The sequence below is a fragment of the Mustela putorius genome, unplaced genomic scaffold (genome assembly GCF_011764305.1).
Source record: "Mustela putorius furo isolate JIRA1106 unplaced genomic scaffold, ASM1176430v1.1 tig00003853_pilon_pilon_pilon, whole genome shotgun sequence".
Taxonomy (NCBI): Eukaryota; Metazoa; Chordata; class Mammalia; order Carnivora; family Mustelidae; genus Mustela; species Mustela putorius.
In genome coordinates, this window is record NW_025422005.1 from 13,053,926 (window position 1) to 13,069,071 (window position 15,146).

General features: G+C 53.1%; 1 protein-coding gene across 1 annotated transcript in view; it reads left to right on the forward strand.

Annotated features, from left to right (window-relative positions):
* Positions 1 to 12,908, forward strand: part of PAX7 (paired box 7) — a 98,345-nt gene extending 85,437 nt beyond the window's left edge. Inside the window, exons 8-9 of the mRNA XM_045064934.1 lie at positions 1,477 to 1,819; positions 8,945 to 12,908. Of these exons, the coding sequence (XP_044920869.1) occupies positions 1,477 to 1,819; positions 8,945 to 9,060 (459 nt within the window). The 3' untranslated portion in view covers positions 9,061 to 12,908. The remainder of the gene's footprint in view (positions 1 to 1,476; positions 1,820 to 8,944) is intronic.
* The last annotated feature ends 2,238 nt before the right edge of the window (positions 12,909 to 15,146 follow it).

The window sequence follows — 15,146 nt, forward strand, 5'->3', positions numbered from 1 at the left end:
GCTGGGGACCTGTCTCCAGGAGCGCTGGCCTGGCACAAAGCCCTCGGCACACAGACACCAACTCGTGCCCCCCAGCCACCCTCTGAACTAGGGACAGTCGTCATGTTCTTTTCCTCAGGACTGCGGGCAGTCACATTGCTAAGGGACACCTTAGACTGTCAGTGGAGGAGACCAGGGGCAGTCCCTGGCCTGAGGACTCCACATCCATGCCCTCGACGCCCGCCCTGCCTCAGTGTTTCTGGTAGGGACAAGTCACAGGGGAGAAGGTAGAAGTTTCCAGAAGGCATCCAGTCAGCAACAAGATCATTGCTCTGATGCCTCTAGGCTGTCTTCTCTGGAGAGGCAACCAGAGAACACAGCTTGCTGCTACAGCTCCCTGCGGGGCGGGTTAGCAGCTCAGCTTCCCACCTGAAGCTGAAGCCTCCCTCCCACAAGGAATGTGGCTTCCCCAGGAGGCCAGCAGGGTCCTGGGCCCTGTGGGTCGGCAGCACAAGGGCCTGCCTCTCCATCATCTCCCGCGATGGCACGGGACCCCCGTGCTTCCACACAGAGGGGCGCCTAGCGGCCTGCATTGCCTTTCCCCACTCTCTCCTGGAGAGCTGGACAGCAGCTGTCACCTCCTCCAGAAGCCTTCCTGGACCACCAGACTGGCCCTTCCCTGGGTTCCCACAGCCCTCGCTGAACGGACTCTGTCGTGCTCCTCACCACTTCATATCCTGATGGTCTGCTCCCTGCTGCCTCCTCCACCAGATGTAGAACATCCCCCCTGCCGAGGGCAGGGACTGTGGTTCTTCCTCCTCTGAAGACCCAGGGCCCTGCCCGAGGCCTTGGGCTGCAGTCACCATCAGTGCATGTTTGTTGAAGGAATAAGTAGAACACATCTGTGAACCGACGCCAGGTTCTTTAAGCTGAGTATGGAGAAGTGAGCCTCTCCCAGCTAGGCTGGGATCACCAGTCCTATTTGCTATCCTGTCCAAGCAGGGACGCGGTGACGATCACAGACATCTGAGAGTTACCAGATTCAGAGAAAGATACCCGCGACGCTCTTCAAAAGGATTGACCATGGATGTTGGCATTGTAGGGGCAGGATCTCCAAGTCAAGAGCAGAGCAGGCCTGCCTCAGGACCAGGGGTGAAGCTGGGCTAGATCCAGGGTCCTGTTCTAACCTCTGTGTTGGAAGATGGGAGCCTCTGAGTCTGATAGGGGAGACACGGTTTCCTGTCTCGGAGGAGCTCCTGTCTGATGGGCGAGACATCAGCTAGTTTGTAGGTTCATTCATTCATGTGACAGGCACCCGATGTCTCTTAGAGCCAGGCCTGGGATACCCAGGAGGGGAACGCGGCCCTCCCCTGCCCCCCTGGAGCTCTGGATGAGGGGGTCATTCCATGGGTCAGGATCCGACCAGGAGAAACCACCAAATGTCTGACCCACAGGGGCTAGCAAACCTGGTGAACTGAGGCTCTTGGTGCTGCACAGGGATGTCGAGGGAGCAACCCCAGCCAAGGGCCGGTCCTCCGAGCCCCCCACTCCGAGCCTGCTGCTCTGGCCACGCTGATCGTCTCTCCCCCGCAGGTAATGAGCATCCTGAGCAACCCCAGCGCCGTGCCGCCGCAGCCACAGGCCGACTTCTCCATCTCCCCGTTGCATGGTGGGCTGGACTCGGCCACGTCCATCTCGGCCAGCTGCAGCCAGCGGGCCGACTCCATCAAGCCAGGAGACAGCCTGCCCACCTCCCAGTCCTACTGCCCGCCTACCTACAGCACCACCGGCTACAGCGTGGACCCCGTGGCTGGCTACCAGTACGGCCAGTACGGCCAAAGTGAGTGCCTGGCGCCCCAGGCGTCCTCCTCCCCCTCCCCGTCCCACTCCGAGGATGGTCTGTTGATTTGTAGAGAGCGGCAAGGCGGTGTTGGGGTGGGAGTGCCCATTTCACAGACGAGAAAATCGAGGCCCAGAAAGAATGGGCTGTTGTCTTAAGCTGATACTGAGCCCGGGCCCTGCACTCCCGCTACCGTGGCTCTAGAGCAGTGCCGTCCCATAGAACCGTACTAGGAGCCACGAAGGGCATTTACAATTTCCTGGGAGCCACAGCTGAAAACGTAAGGAGAAGCACGTGGAATGATTTTTCGCGAACATTTTTTGTTTGACCTGGTATATCGGAAACGATCATTTTGACACGTAATCCATACCGAGTTATGAGTGAGATGTTTTCCCGTTTCTTTTCTCATGCAGCATCTTAGAAATCCGGCCCTTTTTAATTCAGTCACTTAAGTTTTCATAGAACTACTCAGTCCGTATTTAAATTTCATAAAATTACAACGGAGTAGTGGGTTTACACACCCAAGTTGTTCCAGATATACTGTAAAGTTTCCCAATCATTAAGCTAAATCGAATTTCAGTTTTTCACATTTAAATTAGATAAAATTAAATTAAAATGTAAAATCCGGTTCCTCGCTGGCACGGCCACATTTCAGGGGCTCAAGGGCCACGTGTGGCTGGCGGCTGCCATGATGGATGGTGTGGTTCTAGGGACCCTGACCATTTCTGCCCCGGGGTGCGGGGGAGGGGGGACAGCTGGATTTTCCTCTCTGTCCCGTACCCAAGCCCCCACCATCCTCAGCCCTGTTTGCTCCAAACTTTGAGCTGGTCTTACGTACCCTCCCTGGCCACCATCGCCCTGGTACCTTGCCTAGATGCGGACTGGGGAAGGGGGGCGGGTGACCCTCGGACCAGAGGCTACAAGAGGCAGAGTGACCCAGCCACAGCCTCCAGCTGCCAGACGGGGCAGTGTGAGGGCAGGCGGGAGGCACTGGGAGCCGGGGTCACCGGGAGGAGTCTCCCCTCCTCTCCCCACCCCTAGCAAAGGCCTCACCTGCTGGTGTCAAACTAATCAGAAGGGCATTGGGTGAGAGGCTGAGGTCCCAGCCCGAGGGCGTCCGCTGCCTCCCTCCGCAGCCGCCCCGCCGGCCTCCCTGACCTCTGCTTCCTGCCCCCCACACCAGCCACTCCTCCTCACTCGGCCTTGGCCTCCACAGCTAAATGAGGGCCAGCTGTGCCGGCCTCCACCTCCAAGCTGTGCTCATGGCCCCTGCCCCGTGTGTGTGTGTGTGTGTCTGTTCAGTGCGTGTGTGTGCACCTATGTGTATGAGAACACACACGGCATAGATAGGTATGATTCGTGTGTCTGTGTGTGTCCTGTCATTCAGCATACACGTGTTTGCCCACACATCTCTGTGTGTGGGTGTGTGCTGTATGTGTGAGTGTGTGAGGGGCACACGTGAGTGTGTGTACACCTGGCTGTTCACGTATCTGAATTTAAATGAGCCTGTTGCGTCCAGGTGATAGGCGTGTGAGTCTGTGTGAACACGCAAGTGCTCACATCTGGTCCTGTGAGTGTGTCTGTCTTGCATATACACGTGTGTTTCAGTGTACATTTAGGTGTGCACAGGTGGTGTGTCTGTATGTGTGATGTCTGTGATGGGCATATGTCATTCTGGGGATGTGTGTAACAAGCAGGTGCGCATGTGTGCAGACGTGTGTAAGGGTGTGCGGATACGTACATGTGGCTCCATATCTGAGGGTACGCTTGTGCATTCTGGTATGCACAGATGCTTGCCTGTGTCCGTGGATCCGTAAATGTCCTGGAGTACACGTGTATGGGCACGCACACTACATGGGCGGTGTGTAAATCTGGGTGCGTGTGTGCTACGGTGTGTACCTAGGTGAGGCCACGTGTCCCTGTGTAGAGCTGTGTCTCAGGGCACAGACACGTGGTGTTGCCCGTGTGTGTAGCCGTGCCTGTGTGGAGTGGTGCGCGTGAGGGACAAGTGTGTGCAGGGGGTAGAGCAAGTGTGTGCAGGGGGTAGATCACGTGTGTGCAGGTAGGGTGGAGGGCAGGGCTCGCACGTGTGCACGCGAGTGTTTCCAGAGGGGCCCAGGGCGATCCCTGGCCCCAGCCCCCGTGCCCGGGCAGGGCGAACGGGACACACATGCTCTTGATAAAGAGTTGAGAGCGGCTCCGCGGAGGCAGCGGCGGCCGGCCCCGGGCGGGCGTTAGTCACACCCGGAGCCCCGCGCCCTGCTCCAGGGGTGCCTGCCCAAGTCGGAAATAAAATTAACCCCAAAGTCAGCATGGGGGCTGCAAGGAGGGGGGATCAAAAGGGAAAGGGCCCAGGAGGCGAGAAAGGAGTGTTTGTTCCCCCTCTGCTAGGGGAGAAGCTGGCCAGAGCCATTCCCCTCCCCCTCCCTCCTTTCCGTTCTCGGTTCTCCTCACTCTCCCCTTCTAGCTCCAGCCCTGCCTCCCTGGCTCCTCCAGGGGGTGGCTCAGAGCTCCTCCTGAGCCATATTCTCCAACCCTATCCAGAAGGCATCCCTGGGGCAGACCCCACCCCTCCCCACAAAGGTCCCAGGGTTGGACTGGGAGGGGCTCAGGGGAGAGTTGGCCCCACTATCACTGATTCTGCCCCCAGATCCCCCTGCCCCTGAACCTCAGTTTTGCCATCCGGGAAATGGGAATCCAGGGACGAGACACCCCCCCACCCTGAGATTTTCCATTGCACCTTCTTCCTCGCATTTGACATTCTGGGACAGCCAGGGACAGGGACGCATCAAGTTGCCATGGACCACCTGCCCCATGTTCATGGGAGACCAAATACACCTATGACTGGATTCCCAGCCCAAGTGCAAGAGTGCACATCCCGGACAGCCTCTGTGCCCTGGTCTGCCCATCCCCTGCTCCCATCTGTCCCAAGCGTGAGTCCCACCCACGCATGGGGCTGATGGCTCATTTCATGCCATCCTCAAAACCCCACCCCAAGTAGATTTTATTTGTCCTCAGCTTACAGATGCAAGAGCTAATGCTCTGAGGGCCTAGGGACTTCCCCAAGGTCACACAGGAGATGAACGATGGGCCCTGGGTCCCCTAACTTCCAACCCATTTCTCTTTTGGCCAAACCACCGACTTGAGTCAGACACCCAGTAATGATACACATCTCGGCCCACGTTTGTATAACAGATTCACGTCCGTGACCCCACAGGCACCAGTGCACAGAGAGCTGCACACACACACATTGATTCCTGAGTGTGCACTGACGTGTGTCTAGACACGTGGCTTCGAGGTTTATTGAGCACCTGCTGTGGGTCTCACTCTCATGGATGCCCTGTGTGGTGCACGTGGTTTATTCCTGGGGGACAGAGGAGGAAGGGGATCCCAGAGAGGCTATTTGCCTGAGATCCCGCCTCTGTGTGAATGAAGCCACGCCCACAGCCCCGCCCTCAGAGAGCCTTGCTGGTGGGCGGGGCACGTGCACGTGGCCAGACTCCTGCGCAGGAGAGTCCATTCCTCTTCCTGGGCCTCTTGTCTTCCCAGGGACACCTCCACACCCTCTTTGCTTGTCCCCGGCCATCATCTGTCCATCTGTCTGTCTCTCCTGTCCCTGGAGGGGGTGGGGGCAGGGGGCAGGGACGGGGCACACAGCAGATTAGTATGGCCCTGGCGTTCCCAGAGGCCAGGGCCGTACTAATGATGGGACTGATAGAACGCAGAAGTGTGAAAAGAATTTTAATAGATCTGACAAGTCTAATAAGAATTTGTGTCTAGAAGGGTCCTCCTCTGGGGCCGCGGGCTGACGAGGCGGTGATGGCTGAGATTTGTTTACTGGTTGGCATCTCCTGCCAACTCCCGATTAATCTAATTTGAGACATTTAGAGCCCAGGCGCGGGCACAAGGCAGAGGAGAAGGGACGCGGAGAGACAGAGGGACAGGGAGGGCCACTGACAGAGGCCGTAATGAGAAATGTCACAGCCCCACCCTCACCGGCCTCCAGCTCGACCCCAGGGAGAGGCAGCCTGTGCGGCAGGAGGGTTGCCCTTGAAGTTGGCTGCTCATCAGCAAAGTTGAGTTTCTTGGTGTCTCCTTGTCCATCTTGACAGGACGTGAGTCCTACTGTCCGCTGAGCCCTGTCTGGCAGCCGCGAGAGGCTAAAAAGGATGACCCAGAGTGACCACAGGCACAAGCAGGACAAATTTGGTCTCCTCCAGCTCACAGGCTATGTCTGACTGTGGGTCAGCAACCTTTCTGTGCCTCAGTTTCCACCTCTGGAAAATGGGAACAGCTGTACCATTGTTGAGATTATTGGGATCGGTGAGAGGTGAAATGAGATTGCGTCCACCCAGCCTCTAGTGAGTGCGCAATGCAGGAGGGATCAGGCTTTGTCCTTCTGATTGTTCCTCCCAGCCAGACCTTTCCATTCCACACCCCGGAAGAGCTAGAGAGCCCAGCATAGAGTCGGGTGTGAGGCACAATCAGGGGGAGCCTTCAGCTAGTCAGGAAAGGTCACCTGGCTTGACCACATGCCCTGGGACCCCTCACATGTCCTAGAGTAGAGAATGGGGCCAGTGCAGGATTTGGGGTGTAGAGTGCTTCGTAGCCCCTTAAGTGTTGTGCACACATCAGGGGTTTCTCTGTAGGACGCTGCCAGTAAAGGTGTGGGGGTGGTTAGGAGCTGGCACCAGAACACCTGGCCTTGAAATCTGGCTCCACAGCCTAAGAGCCATACGACCTTTCAAGTTACACAGTGTCTTAGGGTCGGGCCTCAGCCGCATCATCTGTAAAATGGGATCATGGAAGTGAGCACACAGGAAGCACTTAGACCAGGATGGGCGGAGCACCAGCTCAGTAGGCAGCAGCTCCTTCCTCTCTTCCTGCTGCTGCTCTGCAGTTCGGCTTCCTCCAGGTCCCCCAGGACCCAGATAAGACCTGCTCCAAGGAGCAGAGATGAGATGCTTGAGGCCAGAGATCAGAGCTTCTCATGCTTCCACCCAGAGTGAGGGGCAGACCCAAGGCAGGACAGGCTGGCCACCACCACCTCTGTGCTACCAGCTGGGAGTCTGGAGGCTGGGTGACCTCAGGGACACCACTCAGGGTCTCAGCTCCAGCTCAAGAACCTGGGAAGCTGAGGACCACAGGGCCCATCCAGGCACTCCAAAAACCCCAGGACATTTGCATATCTTTGGGAAACTAGGTGCAATCCCTGAGCCCTCTATGCCCAGCATCTTAAAGTGCATCATCTCATTTAATCCTCATAAAAGCCCTTGATGAGGCTGGGATTTACTGTGCCCATTTTATAGACAAAGAAACCAGCCTGGAGAAGCAAAGTGACTTGCCCAAAGCTGCATGAACCAGAGAGAGTTGGGACTCTGAGTTGTTTCATTCGCACCTCATTTCCTTCCTACCTTCATCAGGTAGGAATCCCACTGAATCCCAATCCTACAAAAGCCCAAAGCCATTGAGCTCACTGAGCACTGAATCCCTTCATATACATTTTCTCACCTCATGCCCCACAATTCTTTGACCTAGGTGCTATCATCATTCTCGTTCTATAGACAGGGAAACTGAGGCTTGTATAGGTGAGCTGGTGTGCCCCAGATCACAGAGTAGAAGTTGGTGGGTGCAGGATTTGAACCTCTAGGGAATATGGCCCCAATTACTGATAACTGCCCTCTCACTTCCCTGGGCCTTGCCCACTGGCGGTGCCCACACCTCCTGGCCCTACCCTCACGGTCCCTCAGTGGGCAGGTGACAGGGAGAGTATCGGGCCAGGCCTTGTGATTCCAAGGCAGCACTCATTCGATTACTTCTCACCTCATGGATCCAAGAGATCCCAGGATTTGGATTGGCCACAGCTATGGAGCTTCGGAGGAGGCATCTCTGTGCCTCAAGAGACCTTGGTCACATGCCAGCCAAGTCACCTGGCCAGCGCTGACTTCTGCAGTAGCCTCATGCAGGCGCAGTTCATACAATCAAGACAGAGCACGTGCACGCTTGACCCAGCAGTCACACCTGCACACACACACATACACGGACACGTGTGCCCGGCTTAGGTGCCACCCACCTGTACGCATCTACCTGTGTGTGCACAGGCATCCCCACTGTTCTACTCACACAGGTACACACGGCTTGCCCGCATGTACACGTGTGAGCCTTGTTCATATGTCAGCGTTCACGCTCGTGCCCATGACTACACAGAGGTTTTCATTTCCACTGCTCATGCATGCTCAGACTCTCCTCTCCCCATCTGGATGGCCAGAACTTCAAAGCTAAAGGCCTCAGCTCTCTTCGTATCAGGGTCCTGGCTTCTCCTTCTGCATTTACCCCTCAGCTCAATTGCAAATTCTACTTTGCTTTCTTTTTTAAAATTTTTTATTAACATATAATGTATTATTTGTTTCAGGGGCACATGTCTATGAGTCATCAGTCTAATACAATTCACAGAACTCACCATAGCACACGCCCTCCCCAATGTCCATCACCCAGCCACCCCATCCCTCCCACCCACCCCCCAAACCATAAGAGGCTCTTAATCTCTGCTTTGCTTTTGAGTAAGGGATGTTGCTTTGCCTCATCCATGAGCTGGGCTCAGGGTCCAGAGAAGACAGAAGGACCTTGCCCTCATTACTACCTGGGCTCTGTGAGATTCATTGGACTTTCCCCATAACAGACATACATACAGGTGTGTTGGAACTAATTCTTCAGTCAGCAATGTAGATATCCTCTGTAGCTTCTTACAGAACCCATGAGAGAACTGAGCAAATAGTAAGTGTTAAGTAAATTATTTGTTGCATGGTCAGAGAGGAGATAAGAGCAAGAGTTTCGTGACAAGATGGATGGATGGATGGATGGATGGATGGATGGATGGATGGTTGGATGGATGGATTGAAGAACAAGTAGACAGAAGGGTGGATGGATGAATCAATGAATGAATAAATGGATGGATGGATGGATGGATGGATGGATGGATGGATTGAAGAACAAGTAGACAGAAGGGTGGATGGATGAATCAATGAATGAATAAATGGACGGATGGATGTGGGGCAGATGGAAGAATCGGCAAAAAGAACCTCAATGTCTAGGATTTTCTCTTTCTTTTTTTTTTTTTTCCTCCAGCTGCTGTTGATTACCTGGCCAAAAACGTGAGCCTCTCCACACAGCGTCGTATGAAGCTTGGGGAGCATTCTGCTGTGCTGGGACTCCTGCCTGTGGAAACTGGCCAGGCCTACTAGGGCCCCTGGGACAACCTGCCCCAGACCAAGTCCCAGTCCAGCCCTTACTGATCCCTGAGCCTCCCAGCCTCCGTCCTTTCATTGCCCTGGGGTCCCAGGAGGCCAGGAAAGGAGCCCATTCCCTTCTCATAGCCAGTGCTCTGGAGATGTGCAGCCAGTCTACCATTCACTTATGTTCAGGAGCCCAGAGTGACCCCCTTGGAATCTGCCCCTCCACTGTCTCCCCCGGAGGGTTTCTGGTTAAGCCTGCAGTCCTCCCCCTAGTCAAATCCTGTCCTGGTCTCTGTGCTATCTCAGGCACAGAAATGGAAGCTCACCCTGAAAAGAGTACCTTGGGCACCCAAAGGAGGATGGTGACTGGGATGAGGTACTAGAGCCCTTTGGACCAGACTCCAGTGAGTGCCCTGGCCAGAGGTGGGGGTGGAGTTCAGAGGGTCACTCTTAGCTGGAAGCGCTGGGAACTAGCCCTGGCAGGTGGATCTCTGGCCCAGAACCAGAGCCCATTCCTCCTTTGGATGCTGGGATGTCAGCAGAGAGAGGACCCTAGCCCTGTGGTTTTCCCAGGGGAATCACCCAGGAATTCTGAGGACTCCAGGACCCTCCCCACACACCTCTGCTGGGTGTAGGAGAGGAGTCTAGCCCAGGCAGGGGGACCAGAAAGGGCAGATAGAGGCCTCCCAGGAGGCAGGGTTCACCAGCAGTGGGCTGCCAGGTACAAGTACCCAACCTAGGCACCCAGAGACAGCAGGCATCTAGACTGAAGCCCAAATGCCAATCTTGCCCACCCTACGTGGGGTCTGGGGATCCCACGAGCCCTTCAGTTTTCTCATTCTCTGAATCAGATGGGAGGGGGAGGGAGCAAGTTTTGTGTGAAGAGGCAGAGGGTAGGCTCAGAAGGGGGCTTCATAGCTGGGGTCCCTCTGCTTGTGGGCATCAGACCTGTATCACCAAAGTCTTCAGGGTTATGCCTTTGAGTCCACAACCCATGGAGCTGCAATCTCTCCCAGAGCCTGCCTCGGAGACCTAAACCTCTGGGAAGCGGTCCTCCATCTGCCCTTTAAGCTGCTGGGGTGCACAGAGCTTCCCTTGGAGCTCTGGAGGAGGTTTCTTGGACCAGCAAGGACTGCTTACCCACAGACAAGACCACCAATTCCCCTTAACATTTGGGGTGAGAGGGGGAGTGTCCCTGTCCCACTGACAGTGGCACCTTTCAGTGTTGATCCACTCTAGGCTGAGAGGGCCTTGTCTGGTCATCCAGCACAGCTGGGGTGGGGGGGGTGACATATGTGGCCAGTCTTCAGGCCACCACTCCTGTACAGGTGGGGGATGCCAAATGTTCCAGAGAGTAGAGGAAAGGCGCCTTCCTTGGCCACACCCATGGCTTGCTCCTATCTCTTCTCTTTAAAAGTCGAGACATTTGGGGAACGGTTCAAGCCCCTGGCTATGCCTCCCTTGGGACTTTCCACCACCTTCACCTACTTTCAAAACTATATTCATCTTCACCATGAACATGATTATAATCTACACTTGGATCACCTTTATCAAGTGCTGCTAGGCTAAAGGCACTTGTGACGGGAGACACAGCACTGAATCTGCAGAGACTGGGCCAGATTGCTTGTCCCCACCTGGGCATGTGAGGCCACCTCTTTGCTCCACCCGTGCCCCTTGCTCTCAGCCAACATGACATTCCTGGAGGGAAGGGCTGCTGCCTTGGGAGTCAACCTGAGTTCCTCCCTACTGGGAAACTGGACTGGCAAGATGCTAGGATGCTTTCCTGCATGGACGCCTCCTCTGTGACAGATGTTCACCTGCTTCTCATCTTCAGACTTGGTAATATCAAGCCTGTCCTGGACTGTGGCCAGGGGGGCTTGTATTTCTGGTTTAGAGGAACCTATTCATATATGGGGACAGATAAACTTTCTGGTAGCAGCAGATACCTGGACATGTGTAGCCCATGGAGTTCAGCCAAGATTTCGAATGAAACATCTACTACAGGAGACTTTTGATCCTTCAAGTTCTGGACAGAAAGGAAGACTGTGTCATCCCCTGGTGACCTGGTCCCCGTGTTTGAAACCAACACAACCAGGAAGCAGATTTTAAGATCAACCACGGTCTTCACTGACATTCCTTGAATGGTCAGTCCTCCCCGCTGGAGGACTGACTCAGAAATCATCTGAGCCCCCTTACATACCCAGGAGCAGGGCTCTCAGGCAGGTGACATTAAAACTGCCCAAGCCTCACCCCCAGGAGGTGACATTCCTATGCTAGGACCAATCCCAAACATCTGCCCTCTGTGATGAAATGGGAATAAACCAAGCGACTTATTATGTCTGACTTCTCTGGAGTTCTCCCAAGCCGCCATCTTGGTAGTAAATGGGATTTATTCCGCCTGGAGCCCCGCCCCCTCAGAGAGAGACCCTGACCTTGATGGGTTTTCCCTAAAACCTTGTGTATTAATGTGTCTGGCCAACTTAGTTCATAAAACTCTGTCTCGTGTTGGCAGCTCACCCCTTCACTGGAGAGATAACGTGGGACAAGAGGTATAAGGCTTCAAACTCTAGGATTGACCACAGCCTACAAAGAAGGCCTGAAACTCAGTGGCCATGCCAGCCCAGAAACAATCCCCATCCATTCCTGTAAATAGAATCCATAGCAAAATAAGAGATGTTTCCTCCAACTTATCACAAGTAGCTGTTGGTCCTACCTATTGGGGGGGTCCCTCTTCTTAACTCATTGTATATTAGTTGGAAATGTGGTGATGTGCTGTTCGTTTATAGGAAGTTGACTTTTATATAAATATATATATATATACATATATATATATACTAAAAAAGGAAAGAAAACCCCCACAGTGTGTGTCGTGCTAGTGCCAGGGACCATCTGTAGGGATATATCTACATATTGTGTGTTTCAGATTATACATTCCAGGCTCTGTTGGGTTCTTTCATTTTTATTGCTTTGTTTTCCCATTTGGTATTTCTCTCTTGCTATGAAAAAAGTGATGTGTAAGAACCAAGCTATGCTTTATACTCTTATTTTTTACTTGATTTACCTTTCCCATTCTTTTGCCAGAAGAATATGAAGAAGAGAGATAGAGAAATGAGGGAGAAGGACAGAAGGATGAAGAGGGAGGTTTGCCCAGAAGGAAAATGAGAAGGTCAGATTTCCAATCTGACTATGGCTTGAGAGCAGAACAGGGCCCAGACTTTGCCCAGACTCCACCAAGATCCAACGTTTTAGATGGAGCTGGCAAAGCATTCTGAGATTTGGATCCTGGAACTTGGTGAAATTCCATGATTGCCCAAAAAAGACATTCTCTTCTGCCTCTCTCAGGTTGATATTCTCGCCAAGCTCCTGATGTGCCCTTCCCTGCTGGACGCTTTTTGAAGTTGACAGCTCTGTCCTGCAAAGACACCTAACCCAGACCAAATGGGGGGTGGGGGAGGGGTATTCCGGCCGCCATCTTGACATGCTCAGCGACAACTGTGTATTGAATGCTTTTTCTGTCAACTCTAACATCGCCAATCCCCCACCTGGGAAATTTCTACATAGCACTCTAGATCATTCCTTCTTCCTAATAATTGCAACTTGGTTGCTTCTGTGTTTGACTCACAGCCATATTCCTCCATGTGTAAGTGAGTGTGTGTGTATGAGAGTGTGAGTGGGGTGTGAGTGTGGGCCTGTGGGCACAAGGGTGTGTGTTTAAATATAATCGCACCATAATTTATTCAGCTATATGGAATAGTAGACTAGAAAGAGAAATTGGCATTTGCTTTAACTACCTGCTTGTAAGTGCTTCCTCTGTAACTCAGGCGTAACTGTTATACATTAAAAGAAATTAAAGCATTTCCGAGATTCTGTGTCCTCAATTGATTGTCATTAGGCAGCTTTCCTAAAAGGACCCAAGGGGTGGTTGAGAAGCTGTTTGGCCTAATTTAGGGGGTCAGGGTAAGACCTCTTGGTCCTCCATACCAAGCAGGTGTTAGGCATATAGTGGATGCCTAATCAATATTTGATCAATGAATGGTGTTGCTTAAGCATCTCGCTGTTGAAATTTCGGTTCTGTTCACTAGGCTAGATTTCTTGCTGCGAAGTTTAGAGCCCTCTGTGGTCCTCTCCCAATACATCGAATTTGGAAGGTAGGAGAGTACTCAGAAACTTTCATGTTTTCAAAAAAAGGAGGAGAAGGAGGAGGAGGAGGTGAATGAAGAAGAAGAAGAAGAAAAAGAAGGAGGAGGAGGAGTGGGGGGAGGAGGGGAAGGAAGCTTCCATGTGTCCTTAAGACGCAGAACCTGATGTTCTTAAGGACAGGTGATTTTATGGAGGGAGAGCTCTCAAGGGAAGGGCATAAGGGAGTGAAGGAAATAACATAGGACAGGGGAAGGAGCTAAACAAAGAGGGAGCTTTAACTAGAGTCTAGTTTCAGCCTGATAGTGCAGGGAGCTCTGGAGGATGAGTAGCACAGAGTTAGTCTCACCTTGAGTGTGGAGGACTGGCCTTTTGTTCCAAAGGGTCAGTCACTCACTGGCTGCTGGCTGTCCCTCGGAATGTGGGTAGGTGAGTAAAGGCTAATGTGCCCAAGCGACTCTGGTCAAAGTGGCTCCTGTGGCCTGAGGGCAGCTCTCCAGAGGAAGGTGCAGCAAGGCACCCAAATCACATTGCACTGTGATGCAATGCAATATCACATCCACTGGGGACAAGTACGCTGGCCCTGTAAAGGGGATCTGGGCAAGGAACAGCAGCATCCCCTCCACGTATGTTCCCCTGGCTCTAAATCAGTATACCCATGTCATTTCAGGGTACTGGTATACTCAGATAATCTGAACAGGAAGGGGCAATGTGGGGGAATTGCTGGGAGAAATTGTACGTGAAGGACTGTAAGGTGTTTCTATGGACCTGAGTCCATCTAACCCAGCCAGGTGCTCCACAGCAGGACTGAGGGAGGTTGGGTCTTCCCTCCCTCACTTAGTATCCCTGCAGGGTGATGAGCTTTCCACCAGCTGTCTAGGAACCCAGGAAGCTTATGTCAGAACCAGGGCTGCCTCCCACGTTCCCCACCCTCCCACCCCCAACTGTGTAGTTATTCAGTCAGTCAGGAAGATATGGGGAAGAGTCAAGAACTGGTCAAGTAGTACTCTTAGTTCTGCATGTGACTTGAGGTGGGTCCTGAGAAAATTTTCTCCCTGTCTCAGACCCTATTTCTCTCTATATTTTTTAAAAAACCGGCTAGATAATCCCTAAGGATCTTTCAGGTTACCCTGGTAGTAAACTGAGCTGAAAGCTGGTGTGGAATGTGGCCCAGAGAGTGCCGCAATGGCTCAGAGCTGTCCACTGTCAGTGCTGGGAAAGCAATGCTCAGTGCTGGGTGCTGAATGATGCCGAGTTGCTCCCAGACACAAACTTGCCCTTAGAGGCCCTGAGAGAGCTCTCTGACCCTCCTCTAGGGGACCTTTTCTAAGAATCTCATCCCACAGACCAAGCAAAGCTGAAAAATGTAATCTTCTGCCCAGGCATATTACTGTCCAGAATAAGACCAGGTTTCTGTGTCTAAAGGAAAAAGAAAGAACAACCATTGGATAGACAAGTGTATCAGTCAGCTATTGCCACAGTACTGCAGTAATGCTGCGTAACATAGCAGCCTCTGTTCCTAGTCTCATTGCTCATGCACATCTTATAGCAATGAGTTTCACAATCTTTCCTGGAGTAAAATTGACTAGTTAAGGAAAGAAATTCCTGAGACAGGAGATACATGGGCCCTGAATGGGGAGGGACACACAGGAGAGAGAGATGAGGTTTCCATCTGCTGTGGTGTTGAGTCTGGAACACCTGAAAGCACAGCTTCCAGAACCCCACCTCCTCCACTCCCCAGGCTGCCACTGACTTTCTCTGAACACAGAATCAATCTCCTAGCCCTGGTGATGTAAACACCTGTTGCAGGGAGTGGGGACTCACTTCCCAGAAGCACCCGGGAGAGTATGTTCAGGGTTCCAGTCACCTCTGCTCTCTCATGCCCCCCTGGAAAGAATAAAAATGCTCCCTCAGATAAAGCCTTGTCCTTGGTCCAGGTACCCTCTGTGTGACGGCAG